The sequence below is a fragment of the Eschrichtius robustus genome, chromosome 11, assembly GCF_028021215.1.
Source record: "Eschrichtius robustus isolate mEscRob2 chromosome 11, mEscRob2.pri, whole genome shotgun sequence".
Taxonomy (NCBI): domain Eukaryota; kingdom Metazoa; phylum Chordata; class Mammalia; order Artiodactyla; family Eschrichtiidae; genus Eschrichtius; species Eschrichtius robustus.
Window position 1 is genome coordinate 40,804,262 of NC_090834.1, and position 22,436 is coordinate 40,826,697.

General features: G+C 36.5%; 2 protein-coding genes across 8 annotated transcripts in view; one reads left to right on the plus strand and one right to left on the minus strand.

The window, feature by feature from the left end:
* CEP57 (centrosomal protein 57) overlaps positions 1-1,371 on the minus strand; it is a 43,001-nt gene extending 41,630 nt beyond the window's left edge. For 2 of the 3 annotated variants that reach the window (XM_068554924.1, XM_068554925.1), the window contains exon 1: positions 984-1,371. In XM_068554924.1, the coding sequence (XP_068411025.1) occupies positions 984-1,028 (45 nt within the window). In that variant the 5' untranslated portion in view covers positions 1,029-1,371. The remainder of the gene's footprint in view (positions 1-983) is intronic. The other variant, XM_068554923.1, reaches the window with a different exon arrangement.
* A 594-nt stretch (positions 1,372-1,965) lies between these two features.
* On the plus strand, positions 1,966-20,364 carry FAM76B (family with sequence similarity 76 member B). 5 transcript variants are annotated; one of them, XM_068554930.1, is made up of 11 exons: positions 1,969-2,316; positions 3,145-3,209; positions 4,090-4,144; positions 5,197-5,352; positions 7,211-7,410; positions 10,550-10,597; positions 10,787-10,867; positions 11,510-11,645; positions 14,421-14,522; positions 17,492-17,620; positions 19,541-19,625. In XM_068554930.1, the coding sequence occupies exons 1-10, from the start codon at positions 2,230-2,232 to the stop codon at positions 17,576-17,578; spliced, it is 1,017 nt and encodes a 338-aa protein (XP_068411031.1). In that variant the 5' UTR covers positions 1,969-2,229; the 3' UTR covers positions 17,579-17,620; positions 19,541-19,625. The 5 variants fall into 5 exon arrangements, with proteins under 5 accessions (XP_068411029.1, XP_068411028.1, XP_068411031.1 ...); XM_068554928.1 differs by lacking the exons at positions 17,492-17,620; positions 19,541-19,625 and adding an exon at positions 14,903-15,030 and having other exon boundaries at positions 1,966-2,316; positions 11,513-11,645; XM_068554927.1 differs by lacking the exons at positions 17,492-17,620; positions 19,541-19,625 and adding an exon at positions 14,903-15,030 and having other exon boundaries at positions 1,968-2,316.
* The last annotated feature ends 2,072 nt before the right edge of the window (positions 20,365-22,436 follow it).

Below are 22,436 nucleotides of genomic sequence, written 5' to 3' on the forward strand. Positions count from 1 at the left end.
TTTCTGTTCCTGGGACAAACATTTCCGATTCCTTCACCACCCAGCTAGCTCCATCTTCTCTACCCAAGCACTGCTAATCACTCTCGCCTAGATTATTCTGGCAGGGTGGCATTTATCAAAACGTACTGTGTAATAACCTAATTACGTGTAGTTTCTCTTCAGTGCTTTGCTCCTTCAGAGCAGGGGTTCTCCCCTATTCATCTGTGTAATCCTAGAGCCTAAAAGTACGCCAGACACTCAGCATTTGCTAGATGAAGAGCTAATGGCTCCAACTTGAGCTGCTTCACATTCACATTTACTGCCTATCTATTCCCAATGCGGCGGGTCCCGCTCCAATTCCACAAAATACCAGTGACTGAATAGGCTGGTGGCTCTTGTAGAGGCCAATACAATATTTAAGATTGGCTCCCCTTGTCGCCTCTCTAAAAGGGCATTTACTACACATTGAGGTCACCGTAATATAGAGAAAGGCGGGAAGCGCGCGCGCTCGAAGTAGGATGAGCACAGATCGAAGTTACTGGGAGGATGGGAGGGGGAGGCACTGCAGGCAGAGGAATCAGCAGAAGCACTCGAGACTGCGTACAATTCAACAGCTGCCTATTAAGCCGACTAGAGCGCCCACCTGGTCTCGGAGAATTTCCAAGAGGGGCCGTTGCACCCACGAGACCCAGGAGCCCTGTTCTCGCAGGCCAAGGTGTAGGTAGTCATCCCTGCGAGTCCAGGCAACGTTCGGCAATCTGGGCGGCTAGGCCGAAAGACGAAAGCAGCAGGTGGGGAGTGACGGGCCCGGCCTGTCTCAATGGAAGGGTGCAGCCTTGACACAGGAGCAGTGGGCGCCGAGGTAGCAAGGGACGATCTAGGCGCCCCCCGCCGCTCCCCAAGATGGAGTGAGACTCTGGGCCGAAAGCGCTCTGAAGAGGGAGAAAAAGCAACGGGGCGCCAGGACCTACCCGGGGCCTATTCGAACGTCAACCGCTTCTTACCGAGAACTGAGAAGCCGAAGTCTCAGAGACCGACGCTGCCGCCATCTTCCTGCCGACCTCCGCAGCCCCGGGAGGGTCCGGGTTCGCGTGCTGTTCTTCAAGATTCGAGAGCCGCCCGCCAGGGGCGACCCTAAGCCGAACCCCTGATGGAAGGGGCTGGGGTGTTGGTCCCGGGTCTGGAAACCCCTACCACACACCCCCACGGGGCCGCCCACGCTCGGAGTGCACACCAAAAGCGCAACACGTCCTAACGGACGTTCTGACTAGCCAATCAAAAAATCAGACGTCTTCCGGTTGTAGGAGAATCCGCCTTTTCCCTCGTGACGTCACAAGGTAGCGCGCCGCGGGGACCGGGCTGGCTGGTTACCGGGCGGCTCTTGAAGGGGTTCTGCACAGGGGCGGGCATTCTCGAAGGGGAAGCGTGGGCGAGGGGTTGTGTTGTCTCCAGTGGCGATTAAATGGGATGACTGTAATAAAATAAAAGCGAATGCGAAGCTCAAAACACTCCATCACTTCCCTTGCGTTAATCGCCGGAGACAGCGTGAGTTTGACTCGGGGACGCCTCTTCACGTGAGGTACTTACCTTTCGGCCAATAACAAATAGAATGAGGAGGAGCTTAAAGATTTGGTCCAATAGAAGTCAAGGGGAAAAAAAACAGTTGGGGCAGAGAGTAAACCTCCGCAAACAACTGCCCAATTGGATTCGGAAGCTCCCACCCAAACCTGGGACTGGCTGCTAGGAAAAGCCGCGACCGGGACCTTTGGGCGGGGTGAGTTTAAAGCGGCTTTCGCGCGCTGAGAGCGTCTGGCTTTTATTGGCCAGCGACTTCCTCCCTTTGTGGGAGCTCCCTGCGTAGCGGGGGTTAGAAGTTGGGCGGAGCGACCGAGTGACGCAGTAGCCTCCCCAGCCAATCAGGGGTGGGGAAGGGAGGCCGAGGAGGAAGCGGATCCGCCGCCGCGCAGCTAAACCGCAGCGAACTATCCGCTTCGTCTCCCTCCGCCGCTCTCGGGGCCTAAGCGGGAGCTGCTGGGACGGCGTCACTGGGTGGGCTGGGGCGGAAGTGGAGGCGGAGGGAGACGGCTGCGTCTGCAGTACCTTGGTCTCTCGCGTCGAGGCTCTGGTGGGCGCGGGGGAGGGGGAGGAGGAGGAGCCCGCGGCCGGGGCGGCGGTGGCGGCGGCGCCCGAGTTCCCCGTAGGGCCCCGCCTCGGAGCGGGCGGCGGTGGAGGAGGAGACTGAGGAGCAGGATGGCGGCCTCGGCCCTGTACGCCTGCACCAAGTGCACGCAGCGCTATCCCTTCGAGGAGCTCTCCCAGGGCCAGCAGCTTTGCAAGGTCCGTGGGCGCTGGGTGGTGGGCGGGCGGGGTTTCCTCGGCCATAGCCCGAGGGAGCTGGGTGCCCGCTGCTCTGCAGCCCCTCTCTCTTCGCCGGCGCCTTGGGGGTTTGGAGCCTTCGCCTCCTCACTCAGAGACCCCGTTATCCGAGGACCTGGGCATCAGCTGGGAAAGCCCCTGAGAGGAGGACGGAACCCTGCCCTCTTCCAGGCGACCCAGGAGGGGGCCGGGCCCCAGCAGCGTTGAGGGGTCTCAGGGGTGGGGCTGCGTGAGGCAGCCACCTGTCTATGCCGCAGAGACCCCGGGATGGAGATGTTTTCATCTCGGTTTTCTGTCTAGTCTGTCCTCTCCTTCCACCGGGAGGCAGAGGACGGTGTCTGCACTTTCTTGCGAACCTGAAGCCGCAAAGCTGACGGCATCCTTCTTCCCTGTCCAGGAAAGCGAAGCGTCTGGCTTGGGAACAGAATGCTCTATGATTTGGAGCTCCTCCCATCCCATTAAAGCCGGGATGCTGTCTGTGAGCAACGGTGCAAAATAATAAGTAGTTTCACATTTAACCAATCCTTGGAATCGGCCCTGACAGCTTTTTTTAATTTATCTGTTGCGTACCCCCCCCCATCTAATAAAGACAAAGACACCTAAGCCTTCCCTAAGGAATTATGCTGTAATTGGTTACTTATTTGATAAATCACTCAATTTTCTACGTTGGGGGACAAATTTTATTGATGTTTTAGGCATTTGACTATGTTGGGTAATAATTTTCCACCAGAAACGTGAAATTTTGGGGGCCTTGAGATAGATAATGACTAATATATTGTCTTATTACAGGAATGTCGGATTGCGCATCCCATTGTAAAATGTACTTACTGCAGATCAGAATTTCAACAAGAGAGGTTTGTATATTGAACAGTTTTTGATTGTTAAAGACAAAGTATTGTCTGTAAGGAATACTTGAGGGTTGTAATCCCATATTTATGTTACAGTTTTTTTTTTTTAATAAAATGGTTTAGTTTCTCAAGCTTTAAGTTGTAAGCCCTTTCTGCATGGTAGGAGAGAGAATGCTGACCAAAAATTAATGGCTGTTTTACAGCTAGACTTTATACGTGCGGAGATAAAAAATAAATTATTGCATGGAAAATGTACAGCCTTGCTAACGAAAAGTGCAAATATAAGCTGTTATTGTTAAGCTATTAAAAAATGGCAGAACGTTAGTGCTGACATGGACCTGAGGAAAGGTCTATAGTGTTAACCAGCTACCTTCCAAGGGTAAAATCTAGTGACTTGTTACCAGTGGAAGAACAGCACATATTTCTTAATGGAGTGATTCCTGTTAGAGCCTCAGTGCATGCACAGGAGCTTAAGAGAGGAGCAAATAATTTCTTCACAAGTAGGTGTGAGCATCATAATAGTGGAGAGCACCCAGTGGAAGGTTAGGTAGGCACTGGTGCGGTGCATAAATAGTGGCAAGTGTGAGGATTTTGGAACTAGATAGAAAACAGTAGGATTTTTTGTTTTCTTTCCATTTAAAATACACAATAAAAATGTATGAAAACATTTATCAAGTTAATTAAGGGGAGCAAATTTGGATAATATACAGCCCTAAAAAGATCCTCACGTTTGCAGTTTTAAAAAATTCTTACTCTGTGTTAGAGTAAGTTTTAAGTACTACTAAAGTACATGGTACACTTTTACTAATAGTACACTTTGACTACTTGCTTTAGTTCAGCATTGTGCTGCATAAGTTTCATCATCTATATACAATTTCCTTTTCAGCAAAACTAACACGATTTGTAAGAAGTGTGCTCAAAATGTGAAACAATTTGGCACCGTAAGTATATCTTATATTTTCATCTCATTTTATTGCTGCTGATCAATTAATGTTTTCACAAAGATGGACCTTTTAAAAAATATGTATTGCTATGTTCTTAAATATTTCAAGTAACGAAATATTTCAGGAAAGAAACTTTCTATAGAGAGTCTGATGGGAAGATAACATTTTAAAACAGTCTTATTATGTGCATGTTTATATATATTGAATTTCAGTGGGGAAGTTAGGATTTTATTCTTTAAAGAGTCAAATATAGCAAACAAACTCCTGGTTGTAGAGAACCTACTTATAAAGTTTGCATAACTGTACTTTACCTCTTCCTCAGAACCTCTGACAATTTTTGTATAGTGGCACAGTTCAGGCATTTAGTCACAAAAGTTAAGAAGTTATCCTAGTACAGTTCTTTTCTTATATGTATATTACAGTTATTATTGGTATATTACACTCATGATTAGTCAAATTTCTGGCCTTAAGGGTTTCTAAAATCTTCAGTTGTCTTTTGAATATCAAAGAAAATCAAGGTATGTTTGTTTTAGTTACGTTGAATATGCTTGTGCCAGTTTTTTTTAGTTGAAAACTCACCTATTTCTTGCATCATCTGTACCTATATATGATGAAAAGTTGTTAAATGTATTTTGAGTAAATGATATAGTAATTAAGCTAACAGGATATTAAATTAGTAGAAGTTCACTCCCCCAAATACTGGATACATGAAACTTTTTTGTGTACCTTTGTTTTCATTTATTGAAACGTCTTTACATGTAGCTTTTGTATTATATAACATACTATGCAAGTCATAAGTACATTTCTCACGATCTTATTTAACTATTTGACGAAAAGTTTAATGAGTCTAGAAATAAATGTTAGCAAATGAATAGAAACATAATAAATGTCTTTGACTATGATAGGGCAACATACTTCACAGAAAACTTTTTTGCCTATTAGTTTCCTTAATTAATTCCTAAAATATGTCCTGTTCACTGGGTATATTTTATGCAGCAAAATTTTAGTATTTTAAAATGTCTCAATTAAAGAAAATATCTGTTTTTCAGCCTAAGCCTTGTCAATACTGTAACATAATTGCAGCATTTATTGGTACCAAGTGTCAGCGTTGCACAAATTCAGAAAAAAAATATGGACCACCTCAGACTTGTGAACAGTGCAAACAACAGTGTGCTTTTGATCGGAAGGAGGAAGGAAGAAGAAAGGTATGTTTTATTTATTTTATGACATCTTCTGGAAATTAAATAAAACACAAACAAGTTGGAAATTAAATAAAACACAAACAAGTTGGAAATTATTATAATTAATATATTACTGAAGCTTGATGTATTCTTTGGGTCCCTGAAAGCAGGTGGTTAGATGAAAGTGCAGGAACAGTGCATTTTCTCCTTGCTGACGTGATATGTAGATTCATGTTGATCAGTTGAGATTACTATACTTTAAAAAACATTCTGTGATAGCTATTCTGTACTATTTGGTTATCCAGTATTTGGTGTGGGAGAATTACTAACTGCTTTCAAATCTTTTCAGCTACCTACCTTTTTGCTGGTTACTTGAAGTTGCTGGTGTGAAAATATACCTGATGACACTTTAACACATATGATTCAAAGTTAGTCATGTGCCTTTCGATTTGGGGCTCATATTTTATACCATTGTTTGTTTTTCTCTACCTACAGTGACTTAAAAGGTATCTATATGTGTGTGACATTTCTCTGCTGAGCATTCACACAGGCCTCCTGATGACTATCAGTTTCAGTTGATTTGGAGGATGACTGTCTCTTTGAGGGGCTCTGCCATGTTCCTGCACAGCAATATATGTACCCTAGTTGTAAGACATGTTCCTCCAGCACTTCTTGTCTGAACAAATAGAGGATAGGAACTTAATTTTAGTCTTAATTTTGGAAAGAACTCTCTTTTCCTCCCCGTTGACATGCAGACACTGGCCTCCCATTGTCTGTGAGAGTTGTGTTTTATAAAATTGCTGCAAACACTGAGTTAGTGAATAGAACTGTTGCTCCTATGGACAATACAGGATAGGTCCCTGCCTCTGGTCACAACGTGGTAATCAGTGGATCGGTACCTAATCTTGTTTTGTTTTGTGTATGTTTCTGTTTAAAGACACCTTAGTATATATTGTTGATTGATTAAATTGAACTCATAGCAAACAGCACTATAACTATGCCTGAATGAATCTTATCTAACACAGGTATTTTCCACATAAAGTACATCATAGCCGCCTTATGCTTAGGAACACTGTACATCACTTTAGCACTACTTTTGGGGACCATTTTAGCAGTGAAATCACCAATAAAAAGCACAAATGTGAAAAACGTGATAGGAGGTAGACTGTGAAAAGGATACTTGTTTACAATATGAGGGCTGAAGAAAGGCAGCAGAGCATCACCTTGTTAACCTCATCTGGGAACATTTGTGGTCTAGCTACACAAATTTTTTTGCTGCTCTGTGCATGTGGGTGAATGATCACAAAAGTGCTACAAATTGATTTAGGGGGTGACAGATAAATTTTAGCTGATAGGTGGTGAATTTGCCAATACAAAATCTGCAAATGAGAGTCGATTCTATATGTCATTCAATCTCATTTTTTTCTATAAATTAACAGTTTTGCTGTCATGGGAAATACTTTGTCATTTTAGTAATTACACAGTAATTTAAGAATTTATGATAGTGCTTAGATAAGGTTTCTTTGAAGTATATCATCAAGTTATGCTTATTTTCTAGTAATAAGAAAATGAGTTTTCCTCTCCAAATTTAAAAATGCTCAAAACTAATGGAAGTCCATATATCATCCTTTCTAATTTTATGATCCTCTAAATAAGCATTTCCCCAAGTTTCAGAAAAGTCTACTTTTACTTCCATTTTGCAACAGTCACTGTGTGTGGTGTGTGTGTGTGTGTGTGTGGTGTGTGTGTGTGTGTGTGAGTGTGTGAGAGAGAGAGAGCGCGCGCACATGCACACCAGCAGTTGAGCAGTTTACCTTACCTGGTTTCACGTATAGCCAGTTACACGTGCATTTAATCTAATCTAAGTATTTTCTTTTAAAAGGTTGATGGGAAGTTATTATGCTGGCTCTGTACTTTATCGTACAAGAGAGTTTTACAGAAGACAAAAGAACAAAGGAAGAGCCTGGGATCCTCACATTCAAATTCGTCTTCTTCATCTCTTACTGAGAAAGACCAGCATCATTCAAAACATCATCACCACCATCATCACCATCACCATCGTCACAGCAGTAGCCATCACAAGTAAGTACTTTGAAATCGTGTTTTCCAAAGTCCTCACTGGCATTTTAATGCCAGATTTTGGTGTTTAACTTTTTGTAAATGCTAGCTATGTGCTTGTCTAGTTTCCATTGTACACAGTAAGCTTCTTGAGTGTTACCATGACAGCTTCTAGGGCTGTTTCCCCACTTTATTCAGTGTACAGAATTACACATAATGAGTGTGTTTAGTTGTTTACTATAAATATAAAGGTAAGACTTTTAGAGAATTACAATATAAAGTTATGATCATATAATGAAGTCAAAATACAAGTACATCAGAGTTAATTGATGCTTCATTGATTCATGTTATCAAAAGCCTCAATATTCTTTTTTTGTTCAAAGAATTGTTAGGATTTTACTTGTAAAAATTCTATTTACCTCAGTTACTATTAACTTGTTTTAGTTAAAACAAATTTAAACCGGTGACTAGGAAATGTTTTTTGGAGAACAGATTGTAACACTGTCATTTGTGACCATGATGGAAGCATTCTAAACCTTGAAGGTTCACAAAGTGTGAGAAGTAATCTTTTTGACTAATGTTTCTTTGCTTTTTTAAAAAACAGGAACTCTATTCAAATATTAACAACTGCTTGATTTTTAAATTGCCTTAGGGAGAAAAGTTCCATAGTAGTAGTATCTTAACCCTTTATGTGTGTAAAGTTTTTTTAAAGTGTAGTTTTAGTCTTCATGGACAAATCAAGAATATTAAAATGCAAATTAAATACAAAAGTTAAAACAGAGAAGAAGGGGACATGATACACACTGATTTTCAGGAGAATTTATTTTTTTTTTCACAAATTTCTCTGAGCCTTTTTAAAGTTCTAGACAGTTAAAACAGTTTCATTTACAGAAAACTGATGCCTGCCACAGTTAAGAACACATGAAGATATTTGTGGAATGTAATGTAGTTCTGTCTAATTAACAACATTTGATTCTGAATTATAGGCAAGCACATATTAGATTATGGGGGTTTATTGAGGCACTGAGATTGTTTGCTTCTCTAGCAATTTTTCCATTTGTCTCACTGTGTTGTAGTGCTTTCTGGATGTAACAGTGGTAGACTGCATAATGACTTCTAATCTGGCTACTTTGAAGAAATCTTGTGGCCTCTATATCAGTGTATCCCAAGGAACAAAGGAATGTAAACCTTCCTTGTTTTTGCTTCTTGCTTTAGGAAAATATATGAGGAAATGACTACCATGATGGTAACTGTCAGACGTAAGACTCAGCTGAAATGTCCCTTTCCCTTGCCCTTTACTTGTTTTAGCATGCTGTGAAAGGACACACTCAGATTATGTTTATAAAGATCAAATTTTGTGACAGTAACTTAATCTTTTGAAATTAATGTTTCAGAAGTAAAGGGAAAGAGAATGGATTGACTTTTTATTTTCCTTTGGATTATTTAAGATATGCAAATACTATTTTGTATTTGATGAGTAGGCAGCCAGTTTGTGGAGCCCTATCTTAAGTTCATTGGATAAGGATGATTATGAAGAGCTTACATATTGTGATATATAGTGATGGGGGAAGGAAGAAACTCAGGTTAATATGGATGCAAGAATATCCCACCTCAGAAAGCTGGGATTCTGTTTCTGTTAAGTCATTATTAATGTGATTTTTCTCATTTTGAGGTCTGAATAGTTCTATTAATTCATGTGTGATTATATACCTTGCTAATGCTTTTAATGAAATTTGTAAAAGAAACAAAATGGCAACTGAATTCCTCAGTAGGGTTGCCGTTCATTGCCACAAGTAGAGAATAACTCAGGTTGAGAGAATTACAGCTGCTGTTTCCCCAGCTTGTTATTTATAGCTGATTCTTAAGAACATGGTTAAAAAGCTTCTACAGCTAAAAGAATAGTAAATTTTATATACACACACAAACATATGTACATATTTCTATTTTGTGTATGCTAGCACTGTACTAAGTGTCTTTACATAGGTAACTCATTTAATCCTTATTTTCCCCATAAGGTATACCCATTTTACAGATGAGGTGACTGAGGCTCAGGGATTTTAAGAACTTGCAAAAGGTCACACAGCCCAGGTCTTCTTAACATCTCTTATATTGTATATACAGTGAACCCTTGAACAACAGGTTTGAACTGCATAGATCCACTTATATACTCAGATATTTTTTTTTTTTTCTTACTAAATATTTACTACAGTTCTACATGATCTGTGGTTGATTGAATCTGTGGATGCAGAACCTCCTATATGGAGGGTTGACTGTAAAGTGCAGATTTTCAACTGCACAGAGGATCAGCACCCCCAAACACCCATGTTGTTCAAGGGTCAGCAGTTTACGTGGTGTGCAGTACATAGGAGATGCTCTGCATGTGTTGAATGAATAAGCTAGAGGTTAATGAAGGATTGGCCAATGTGAAAGTACAGGAAAAAAGTATGGACAATTCATAGTGAGTTATAAAGTGGTTACTAGTATTGTGGCATAGCGGAAAAGAAGTAGTACTGTAGTAGTAATTATAAGTAAAAGTAAAATCAGTAGTTACTATGAGATTTCCCAGTATTTTCAGCATGACTGCTCCAGAGTACAGCCTAATGAAAGAAGAAACTTTGGAAAAGATTCTTAGGAAAACTAGGAAAGAAAGAAAAATTCAGATACTTCCTGGTTCAACTTGACACACTATTGTGAGCAACTTGAGTTACTCCAAAGGAATCTCCACGTAGGATTATTAGGAAGGCCTTAACTTTAAGATAAAACATCTGTCTGAAATAGTAAGGGTAGCCTAAGAATGATGGTTTTCAGACTTTGTCATTATAGAACCCTGTTGTGGTGGTTTTCATGCTTATAATACCCTAACCCTTAGTATGATATTAAATTGAATTATTGAAAGTCCTGATTAAAAAGAAAATCCAGTCCCTATCATCGTACCTTTCTTAAACAACTTAAGATGGCTAGTAGTCATTTGATTAGAATTTATCTTATTGGAATGTGATTTATTCAATATATATTAGCTTAGTCTGAAAACTTAGTTGAATATGCCTTTCTCAGAACAAAAGAATATACACATATATCATTTGATTCTGTTGGGAAGAATGCTGTTAAAATGTTGATGGGTTAAATAAATGTTGTTATTAGATATCATCTGTGTATTTTTCAGAATCAGCAATCTGAGTCCAGAACAAGAGCAGGGACTGTGGAAACAGAGGTAAATATGTAAACATATTTTCTGAAGTATTTTGACATGTATTTTTTAAGATGTGATATTCCTTTAACTTTGTTACTTAGGCTTTAAAAAAATTGATATTCAGTAAAACTTTAGGGGAAGAAGAATAACTTTTCATTTGATGCCTCTGCCCTTCTTACTCTAATTATTTTTATTAATGTTTGGTTTCAGCCATAAATCCTCTGCAGCAATTCAGAATGAAACTCCAAAGAAAAAGCCCAAATTGGAATCTAAGCCATCTAATGGAGATAGGTAAAAATGAATTCCTTTAGTGCTGTGAAAATTCAACTTAGTTGAACAGTTATGGCTGATTGCCAGTTATTACTAGGTAAAAGAATAGAACATGTATCTTCTACATTGACTTCTTTGAGTCACCCAGAAGAGTAAACATAATCAGTTAAAATTTTTAACTTAATTTTAGCAATAAGAAAGTGGCACTGAACGATGTTCTATTTGGGGCATAAATTTGGGTTTTGAAAAAAAATCTGAATAGAGAACATTATCTTAATTATTCTTCAGTGAAACACAAAACTAATTGTGATATTTGAAATTGACCTGCTTGGAAAATGTTTTTAGATTTAAAGTATTTTGAGAGTGACTTTGTTTTAGTTCATTAGCCAAAAGTTTGCTGATGTTACTGTACAAATTGGCTGCCTATTGCTTTACACTAGAAGTATTGACCCCCTAAAAGCTAATACTGAATTATATTTCTGCAGGTGTATGTAATGTGTGCCATTAGTAAGGTAATTTGCCAGTTGCATCCATTTCTGTCAGGTACATATTTTTTTGCATTAGCCTTAAGGATGTTTGTGGAATTGTCTAATTTATGCAATTTGAACACCTGCTAATTTTCCTTCTACTTCATTTAACTGTGTTTTACTTTTTTCTTTTTAGTAGCTCTATAAATCAGTCAGCAGATAGTGGGGGAACAGACAATTTTGTCCTTATAAGTCAACTGAAAGAAGAAGTGATGTCACTTAAACGTCTCTTACAACAGAGAGACCAGACCATTTTAGAAAAAGATAAAAAGGTAAGTACATGGTTCACTGAAGCCTGGTAAGGTTTACATCTTGACTCTTGCTTGATAATTGCAAATTTTGTTAGACTTTCTTTAATAACTTGGTCATGTTTATTGTACATGATTCTTATAAGACACAGAAGCCCAAATTGGAACCTAGGCCATCTAATTATGGTATGTAAAAGTGGTACTTCAGAATTTTAGTTCTAAGAATCAATTGAGAGCTGATTAGAATTCTAATAATTTCTGAACATTAGTTTTCAGTAAGCCTGTAATCTAAAATTAGATCTAATGTCTTAATTTGAAAATGAGATGTAAATGGAATATTATGTCAATTCTTTTGGTATAAGAAAGTAATTGAATATAGTCTAATATACCAATTATATATTTATTTCAATTAAGATCAAATAAGTGGAGAAAAATTAATGCTGTGGGAATTTCCTATGTGGTAATGATTAACAATAGGTATCTAAGATAGGAATTAAGTGTACTTATTGGGACTTTATCAGTTAGATAAAGAGGAATATCAAATATGTTGTCTGTTTAGTGAAAAGTTCTAATACTTTCTGTGTGCACTTGAGCAGAATTTTACCTGTTTGGGCCTCAGTTTTCTCATTTTAAAAATGAGAGTATTAACACCATCTCATGGGAAGATGGTTGTGATTAAATGAGAATGTAAAGTGTTTACTTACAGCTTCTGGCATGTATTAAGTGCTCATAGCTGCTATTACTGGGGTTTGGTCTTCTTTGAGGGTAGAACCTACTTCTGTACTTGTTTTATGATCCTAGACTGTCTGGTTTGACCTACTTCAAACATATCATAGCAATAGGAAAACATTAAAAACGTTCTTCTAAAATTATGAACAAGATGTGATTATGAATATGTAGTATGTAGCTATCTGTGAGATTCCATAGTAGTGCTTGAGTCTGAGTTGGCTTTTACTTCTGGCATTCATGTAAAAAATGTAACTTTTATGTTACATTTTCCCACACCTTGATGGTTAATGGATTTAAATTTATTTTAATACATTTGTACCTTACCTTAAGCAAATTTGATATATGAAATTTAGGATTGACATAAGACAAATATAGGATAGTTACGAGTATTTTATTTTTTATGGTTCTTTTTGCTTAACAGAATATTTTAAATATTAGCTTTAATGGAAATTTGTTTTACACACAAAATATTAGAAACATTTCTGTTACACAAAGACACGTCTATCTGTACTAACCTAGATAAAAGTTGAATAAAATGGGAAGTTTACTATAAAATAGTGATTCCAAAACTACGTGGTAATGAATTGTGGAATTTTGGCCGTTTTAGATTTTTTTTGTTTTTCAAGTATCACTATTCTATATTAGTGCACTTAGTGGAAAGTTTTCTGGTTTTGTTATTGTTCCTTTTTTCTTAAACACTAATGGGGATGGAAATTAGCAGTACTATGAGGAAAATAATTGTAAGTCTAAAATAGCTACATACTTACAGCTTTTTTAAATAATGTAAATGTAAGACAACCACGTTATTTTCTAGAATTTATTTCACTTTATTCAGTGACTTCTAGAGCCAGCCATGTACTAGATCATGAGGATAAAAAGACAAAATAAGACATGATTCTTATCTTCCAGAAATTCATAATCTGGAGGCAACTCACAGTGTAGTGATGAAAATATCATAGCTTATCTGATGTGAACTGACATTTCAGAACGGGAATTCCTTTGTAATGTAGAAAGCAGGATTCAGTTATTCTTTGAATTGGACAAAAAGCGAGAGCTTTTATTCAGAAAATCAGTATATAGGGCACTGTGACTTCCTTTCTCTCTTTTTGGTGTACTTCTTTGTTTACCGGCTACCGGGTAATTACAGAAAAGAACCTGCAAACCTTTAAAGCTTACGTAATGAAAACCAATTAAAAATAAGCAGAAGCTTTCTTCTGCCTGGTTCTTATGTTGAAATTATATAATACCAACTTATTTTTTAGTATGAAGTCATGAGATTTTGTACCTTTATGATGTATGTCATTTATATTTATGAAAAAAATTGTCATATAGCTGTCTTTCCTTCCTCAAATCACCATCTTTTTTCTTACGTTGTCTAATTTAGCCCAGATTTTAAAGTAGCCCCCTTTCCTTTCTTATTCCATGTTAGTTGTATTTCTGTGCTTTGTTCTCCATTTTTACCTCAAATCTTAAGTGGTATTGGATATGGAATTCTGGACATAAATTTTAAAATAAAAGCAATATAGCTTTTGGTTGATAAGACTTGTTCCTTTATGTACTTGCCCAGTGTGAAACTTTTTTCTTTTTTCATTGAAAGATTATTTTAACCTGAAACCAGTTTTACTGTTTACTTTGTTTATATATAATGTGAAGTATGTTTTAACTGAAGCATTTTCCAGGGTATTAACCGTTAAGCTTTCCTGTTGGCATACCAGTTGCCAAATTCTGTGTCCAGTGAAACCACCTTTAAAAAGAAACACAAAAGGCAACTTCTCAAAAGTTATACTGATGTTTCAATATTATCTTAACATTAAAATTGTATTAGTGTTAAAGTAGTAAATTAGATAGAATTCATTATTTCACAAAACAAATTCTCGATAAGTTACAAAACTCAGTGAACTGCTGTTAACATTCTCCACTTTTATAATGAATTGTGAGTTTATTGTGAAAAATATTTAACAATGATGTGTTTGTGCATATGCATATATATATGTATATATACATGTATATACATATATATATATATATATATATATACACCTATATATATATTTTTCTTTAATCTTTCAGTTAACTGAACTTAAGGCAGACTTTCAGTACCAAGAGTCAAACTTGAGAACAAAGATGAACAGTATGGAAAAAGCTCACAAAGAAACTGTGGAACAACTCCAGGTAAATGAGATTATTTATGTAAACTGTTAGGCAAGGAGGGGTAAACTTGGTTAATAGTATTCTTTCTCTTAGACTGGTATTGGTATCCCTACTTAATGCATATCTAGAGCATTTTCAGCTTTGATTTTGACTTAAAATACCTTTTAATCCTGCTCCCATTAAAAGTTATTGCCTGAAATCACTTGATAAGGAGATTCAGTAGATTAATTCTGAAACCTTTTGCCTAAAGTTCAGATGGGGTTTTCAGAGGAGGATATCACTGAAGTATGTTCAGTTGATCATCAGGTGAAAAGCAAAAAATTAAAAATCAGATTCGTGAAACTAAGGTGAAAGTAAGGTCTTCAGTACATTGTGTAGTTATTCTTCCTGTTTCCTCCCAGATAACGGGAGGAGAAGTGGGGGTACAAAACCGATTTACGGGACCTCGAGTGGAAGAAATTCATGCTGCATGCAGAGATGCAAGGCCAAAGAGTGCACTTTAACCTCTGTACTGTGATTTTTTTTTTTTTTAAACCATCATGGTTTTTTAAAAAAAATTATTTATTTATTTATTTATTTTTGGCTGTGTTGGGTCTTCGTTTCTATGCGAGGGCTTTCTCTAGTTGCGGCAAGTGGGGGCCACTCTTCATCGCGGTGCGCGGCCCTCTCGCTATCGCGGCCTCTCTTGTTGCGGAGCACAGGCTCCAGATGTGCAGGCTCAGTAGTTGTGGCTCACGGGCCTAGTTGCCCCGCGGCATGTGGGATCTTCCCAGACCAGGGCTCGAACCCATGTCCCCTGCAATGGCAGGCAGATTCTCAACCACTGCGCCACCAGGGAAGCCCTGTACTGTGATTTTTAAAGTGCCAGATAGGGGTCTGCTGTATCCACAGCAGGGAGCCTCTAAGGATGTAGGCCAGCCTCAGAGTACTGCAGAGGGTACTCAGTAGGGTGTCCATATACAAAACAACTGAATGGTGATGCCAAGAGTCACCACAGTGACGAGGAGGGTGGTTTCTGAGGTCTGGAATGCAGAGATGGAGAGCATCAAACAGAGATTTAGGTTATTTCCTTATTTAAGCCTTTTTTCACCTAGGTTTCATAAATTTAGAAATCAGACTACACTAAGTTAATTATATGTTCTATAGATTTATACATTCTGACATTTGTAGAATTAAGTCTTAAAAGCATAGAAGATGGCAGCACACAGACTTTAGGCTCTTGATGGGAGAGTGTAGCTTGGGAAGGAAGGAATTAATATTGCCCTGCATTTTTTTTTTTTTTTATACCAAGGGATATTTGCTATTTCCTATCTTTTGGTTTTATGTTCTTCATACTTTGAAAATAGCTTTAGTTGAGTAAGATTGTAAAGTGGATTTAGGAACCTGTTGAAATTCACGGTAGAGATTGCATAGTCGTAATGCTGATCTTACTATTACAGAGAATTCTGAAGAGAAACTTTCGTAGAACCTGACACATAGTAGGAATTCAAATAATTTGTTGAATGAGTGACGATTTATGGAAATGCCCATCTGCCCTCTGTTCTGAGAGATTGCCCATTTTATATATTAGGCTTCTGGTACATTATTGTTTCTCATCCACCAGCAAGCAGTAGTTTTATGTTACTTTACTCATTCAGTTATTAGTGCTGAATGATTACTGGAAACAAAATCTTCTGCATGATGATCTCTGGTTTAATGTGATTTAGCCAAAACATGAATAAATCCAGAATGACACGACAGAAAACCTGTGAGCAGTACTTAAATATGATAAAACTTAGTACTTCTCACTGTTCAAAAGAGCAGTTTGTTTCATTTTGTAGTTGTAAGCACAAGGGAACCTCTCTTTGACATCTTAGCCTGATTGGTATCTTAAGCCTACTTCTTCTTGGTAGCTGAAGTTTCATATAATTTAATAATAACTAATAACTATATAGAAGTATACATTTTCAACATAATTTTACATAGGCTGTCTTATTTGCTCCTTACAGTAACTTTAAGTTATGTGGTATCCAGATGACACTGTGGTCACAGAGTCAGAAGTGACATAGAAACCTATATCTTCTGACTCAGATTTAACTATACTTTCTCCTGTTCTGCACTGACTCCCACCTCAGGTTACTCAGGTTTTCTGCTTCATCCTTATTGTCAGACCACTTCCCTTTATCATTTGTATTATTACTGGTGACATTCTGTCACAGTTACGTATCCTCTTTTAACCCCACTCCCTTTAGCAACCATGTACTAGTAAGGTTCTCCACCTAAGTGAGTAAACACAGTGAACTGTTTTTCTTATCTTTTTGTGATAAGAAACTGAATGCTGAAGCAGAAAATTTATCTTGTTCTAATAACTCTCAAAACATTTGAAACTACCAAACTTGAAAAATAAGCAGAGCATCACAAGAAAAAAATTGTCCAAAATACCAAAAAAAAAACAAAAAACCCCCCACAACAAATCCCAACCAATCAAACAAAAACCAAATTGTCTAAAATATCAAGAAAGCCAAATAAAAAATATACCTTCATTTAGGAGATAAGTTGATAAAAGGGGAAAGGGAATTAACATTTGAGTGCCTACCATATACCAGCCACTGTGTTAGGCTAAGTGTTTTGTATATTTGATTAGCTCTTTCAACTCCTGTTGAGGTAGGTGGTGAAGTTTCTGTTTTACATATGAGAAAATAGACTCCCAAGTTACATTGCAGATAAGTGTCAGAGCCAGGATTCAAAGCAGGATCTGTGTGATTCGTAATCCACATATTCTTTTCTTGAGGCCAGCATTTCTAAACATTTTTAACTTAACTTGCTTAAGAGTTCTTAAATAATTGATTTTTGCGTGGTGCATAATAAAGAAGTAATATTAGGATGAATATTTTAATGCATATATATTAAATATTACTATAAAGTATATCTTAAATGTACCGAAATAAGAATAAGACAGATTTGGACTTGTCCCCATTTAACAACTGACTTACTGTTTATTTTTCTTAAAGGCTTTTTTCTTACATAATTTATCAGCAAAAAAATTTACTAGTGACGTGATTAGGACACTGAATATATACATGCAGATTGAAAATTAGCTGCTAAAGAATTAAAAGGAAAAACTTCTTTCAATACCTAAGGTTTGAGTTCTTGTATTTCATACTTAGAATATGAAAATTATAAACTCATTGATTTTTTTGTTTTTTTCTTGATGAATGAGAAAAGATAGTTTGAAAATTAACTCTTTAATGATTTGCTATGTCAGTGTAAACACTTTTGTATAACTTACAGATCTGACAGAGATCTCTTTGAGGCAAGTTTGCAGACATTTTCCTTTTTTTTATGCCCTTCATTAATTTGTATTTTAAAATTTCTGTTTCTTAAGATTCCTTTTTTTAACCAGTGAGTCTATTATAGTTATATATTGAATAATATGTAGCAAACAATGAAAAGAAAACAACTTACAACTACTGTGTTTATTACTAGGACTGGTCAGCTGAGTAATACACCAATTGATAATGGTTGCGTGCACTTGACTTCCACTAACTGCCAGGCATTCTCACTGATTTGTCGTCTGAGTTTCTCAAACTATTTCGTTTTAAAGGGAAAATAAAAATCCTTTTAAATTCTTGATGATTTTCCAAATTTGAAACTGAATTTGAAATTACCACCTTAATTATTTAATAATTGTGGAATAGAGAAATGCTGTTAATCATACAGTTAAACATTAAAAAATGATTTGACTTGCAAATGTAAGATAGCTAGGATATTTGCATTTTGGAGGTCTCCCTATTAATTAGGGAGAATTTGATTGGAGAAGGGTTGGAGAGTGGAAGTACAAAGCCTGGGAAAGGTTTATATTCTACGAAACTGCTTTAAGATGGTATACTGAAAAGGCAGAGTGCCATACAAAGGCTAAAATTAGAGTAGAAGATAAAGCACTGAGGTTAAAAAAGTGTAGATAATAAAAAATCTTGAGACCTGTGCAGGAAAATGGTTTTCAAACATAAACCAGAGGATATCTTCTGAAATTTTGTCAGTGCTCAGATTCCAAACTGTTGTCAACATTCTCCCTGTTTTGGCTCAAAAACTCCAAAAGCATTTGTGTATTAACATATTTGTATATATGGAGGGTCCTTTATTATCTACATTGCCACAGTTAAGAGATTACACAGGGAGATGGATGTAGTCAAAGTTTGAAAATATTCACTGAAGGCCCCCATTTATACTTTCCTCCTCACTAAACACTAGTGACTGCCATAGCACATTGGCTTGAGGACAGTGTGTTTGTCAGTGGTGGATGGAACATTTGAATGACTTGCAAATTCAGTTCAGATTGATGGCAAAATGAAATCTTGAATCTTTGAAAAGAAATTTCAGCCTTTCATGAAACTGAAAACAGTGATGATGTGTAACTGCTCAAGTTACATCAAAGCCAATACCAAATAACTGTATGCCAATTAAAGGAACAACAACAAAAAGACCAGAAAGGGTGGTTGTGATGGGTGCTTCAAAAAGTTTTCTTTTGAATATCATTAAGTTAATAGAGTAGTCCCTTTGGTAAAGTGATAAAGTCTGAATATTTTTGCAAAAAGGACCTGTTATGCTTGCTCTATAAATAGGTAAACATCAAAATGAAAGACTTTCTAGAGTTTGTCTGAAAATAGCCCTCTCAAATTATCACTTGTTATTTGATCTTATTAATTATACAACAGTACTTATATTCATAGTTTCTGTTTCATGTTTTTAAGATAAAACAAAAATATTTTTCCCCTATTTAAAATTTTGACCCTCTTTTAAAGGGATTCACTTTAAGGTGCCTTTTGTGTAACCAATTATATCTTTGGACAACAATTACTTTAATATTGACATTACAAAGGGGGCTGATAAACGAATCTAGGATTTTCCTTCTACATATCCAACATTAAAGAGATGAACCTAAATATATCAACTCTTTCATTTATTCTGTTAGTGTTTCAATAAAATATTTGAAGTAGTATTCTTCAGCAGAACTTAATGTTTGAAACATTTTTAATTGTAAATGTTTTTGTCTTCCGCAGGCCAAAAACAGAGAACTACTCAAACAGGTTGCAGCATTGTCAAAGGGTAAAAAGTTTGACAAAAGTGGAAGCATATTAACATCCCCTTGAGAAGTGGTTATTCATTAGTGTTTCTGCTGAAAATGTAAAATTGGAAAAAAATTCTGTGAAGCCCTTAAATTCTGTGTAGTGGAAAAATATTTTTGCACACCAAACGAATTGGCATGTTTCCTATTCACTTTTGTAACTGATATACAGCATTTTTTAAGTTGTATAACATTCAAATAAAACTTCAACTGGTTTGAAGCAACTTTTAAATTATTTGATACCCAGGAACTTTTTTGCCAGCAATAGTATTAAACAGTTGTAAGGGAGTGCATGAGTAGTGCTCTTTATAAAATACAACATGCAATAATAGAGTAGGTATGGTTTTCAGAAGTCAGAGCAGCAGGGCTTTTTGTTTTGTTTTTTTTTGTTTTACACTATGCTAATTTCATATAAACAGTTTTCAATTTAGAAATACAGAAACTTTTAAACAAGAAAAATTGTGAACACTGGTTTTTTAGTAATTGTGTTTTTACTTTTCATGAACATGACTTTAGGAGAGAATCATGGTGCTTTTATTAAATGGACTTCAGAGTATATGTAAATATGTTTTTTAAAGTTACATCGTTACCATTAGTTAGTAAACTAGTATTTTCATTATTGGTATAGGAATTAATGTTTATTGTACAGTATCCAAGGTAAATGTGTTTGTTTTGTAAAAACGACTGTAGATTTTTACTTACAAGTGCCTTTTTGCCACCTAATGTTTTTATTTATAGGAATGCTGATCCTTTGTACATACAGTTTGTTTTAAAATCATGTTTAATAAATGTTTGTATATAAATGCATATGTACAGAAGCCTATTTCGAAAGGAAATCAAAGTTGCTAGTAAAATGTTTGAGGTTGCATTAAGAACTGATAATGCATCTAGACTTTAGATGATTTTGTGGTTTGTTTCTGTGTGATATGGGAAGCTGTTGGTCGTTGAATTCATTGAATTATGTCAAAATACTTCCCAAAAGATTTAATTTTAAATCACTTCTGATAGAATAATTTTATTTTTTATGTCATATGGCTTCATGTTCATATTTTGTGTTACATGTTTTATTTTTCTTTTATTAAAATTTTTAAAAATTAATAATTTTTCTGCAGTGGTCCATATATCTGCTTTCCCTATAATATGTGGTTATCTAAGTTAATATTTATGTACACCATACTTAATTTGTAAGTTTAAAGCAAATCTGGGAAAAAATTAAATATCTTTTAAATCAATCTGTGGTTATCTTTAAATAAATTGGAATCTACTGCAAGATTCAGGCACTATTTATAAGAAAATTGTATCAGAGTCTTTAAAATTGTCTATAAAAGGTAAAGGTAGGGTGGGATAGGTTAGGAGAAGTTGTTGACTAATTGTGTTCTAATCTAGTGGTTTTCAGCCTGTAATAGAATTGATCTCCTACTTAGTAAATGCCAGTTCAGAGTTTCAGTTCAATTTTGAAGCGTCAAGCATTGCTAGATATACTGTATAGAGTAGAAGGCTCCTTCTCTTAGGAATTTATGGGCAAAGTAAATTTGTTTCAAGTAAACTGTTAAATTTATCAGTCTTGAAGCATTGATTATGAATGTCCTATCAAAGATCCTCTTTCCGCAGAACACAGGATGATTGTAATAATTGTTTTTAACATGATTCATGTTTCAGTAGATTATTCCTATAGTGATTCATTATAAACAGATATCAAATAATACTTTGTCCAATTTGAAAACATATAATCTAGGGTAATTTTCAAGTGATAGTAAAATACTGAATCAGTCAGACTTGGAAGAATTAAACCAGTTTATTTTTATGAAATCTTCATGCAATAATCTTCCTAAACTTAGTATTCTCAACAATGATAGGTAATTGTCTCCTTAACACAGATTTTAATGTTTTCAGGATTTGCTAAATTCATAATACCGTCATTACCTTTCTTCAAAATTTATAATGTTTGTATTCTGGTTTCATAGCCATTTGTCAATCCACAGTGGTCATTATGGTTTTAAACTGTGTAATAGTTCTTATACCTTGTTGGAGCTGCTACAAAAGAAAGATGCCCCTTCCCCGTTTTTTAGGTAAGAGATTAAAAATTCAAATGAGTCTAAATACTTAAGCTTTGTAAATTCCAAGGCTAAAACCTTTTAGGGGCTTCACAGTATTTAGTCCTAATTAAATGCCCTCTCTTTATTCCATGACCTGGTTTTATAACTTAATTATTTTGCAGTTGTATAAACTAGTAATTGAGTCCCAGTCCTGAATCTGTAGTGTATTGACATAATGACCTGATATCCTCTCAATGTGGACCTGTAAGGAGATACTATGGTGTGACGTATTGTGCTTTCTAGCCTGTTTTCAGCTATCGATTAGCATTTACCAGTGAGGGTCATTTTGGCTCCAGTTATGTATTAATAGCCTGTGAATATTGCAGTCCTTTTTAGATTGTATTGGTCTAAATATGCATTCTGCAGTGAACCTGTTAAGCTGTTCACATGTATAGACTATTGAAATACTGTACCTGTACACATCTGACTGTTGACATTTTGTACTTTTTTTCTAAATCCAATATTTCACAATAAAAACTTGTCAAAAAGCTTTGTATTGGTTTCCTATTGCTGCTGTAACAACTCAGCACAAATTTAGTGGCTTAAAATAGCACAGATCAATTCTCTTACAGTTCTGGAGGCCACAAGTCCAAAATCAGTTTCACTGGGCTAAAGTCAGGGTGTTGGCAGGTCTGGTTCCTTTTGGAGGCTCTTGGGAAGTAAGTGTTTTCTTGCCTTTTCTAGCTTCTGGAGCTGCATTCCTTGCATTCTGTGGCTCTTTGCCCCCTCCTCCAT

Coding starts and splice junctions, on each gene's coding strand:
- FAM76B (XM_068554927.1), top strand. CDS start 2,230: ATGGCGGCCTCGGCCCTGTACGCCTGCACCAAGTGCACGCAGCGCTAT. Junction 4,145..5,196: donor ATGTGAAACAATTTGGCACC/GTAAGTATATCT, acceptor TCTGTTTTTCAG/CCTAAGCCTTGTCAATACTG. Junction 5,353..7,210: donor AGGAGGAAGGAAGAAGAAAG/GTATGTTTTATT, acceptor TTCTTTTAAAAG/GTTGATGGGAAGTTATTATG.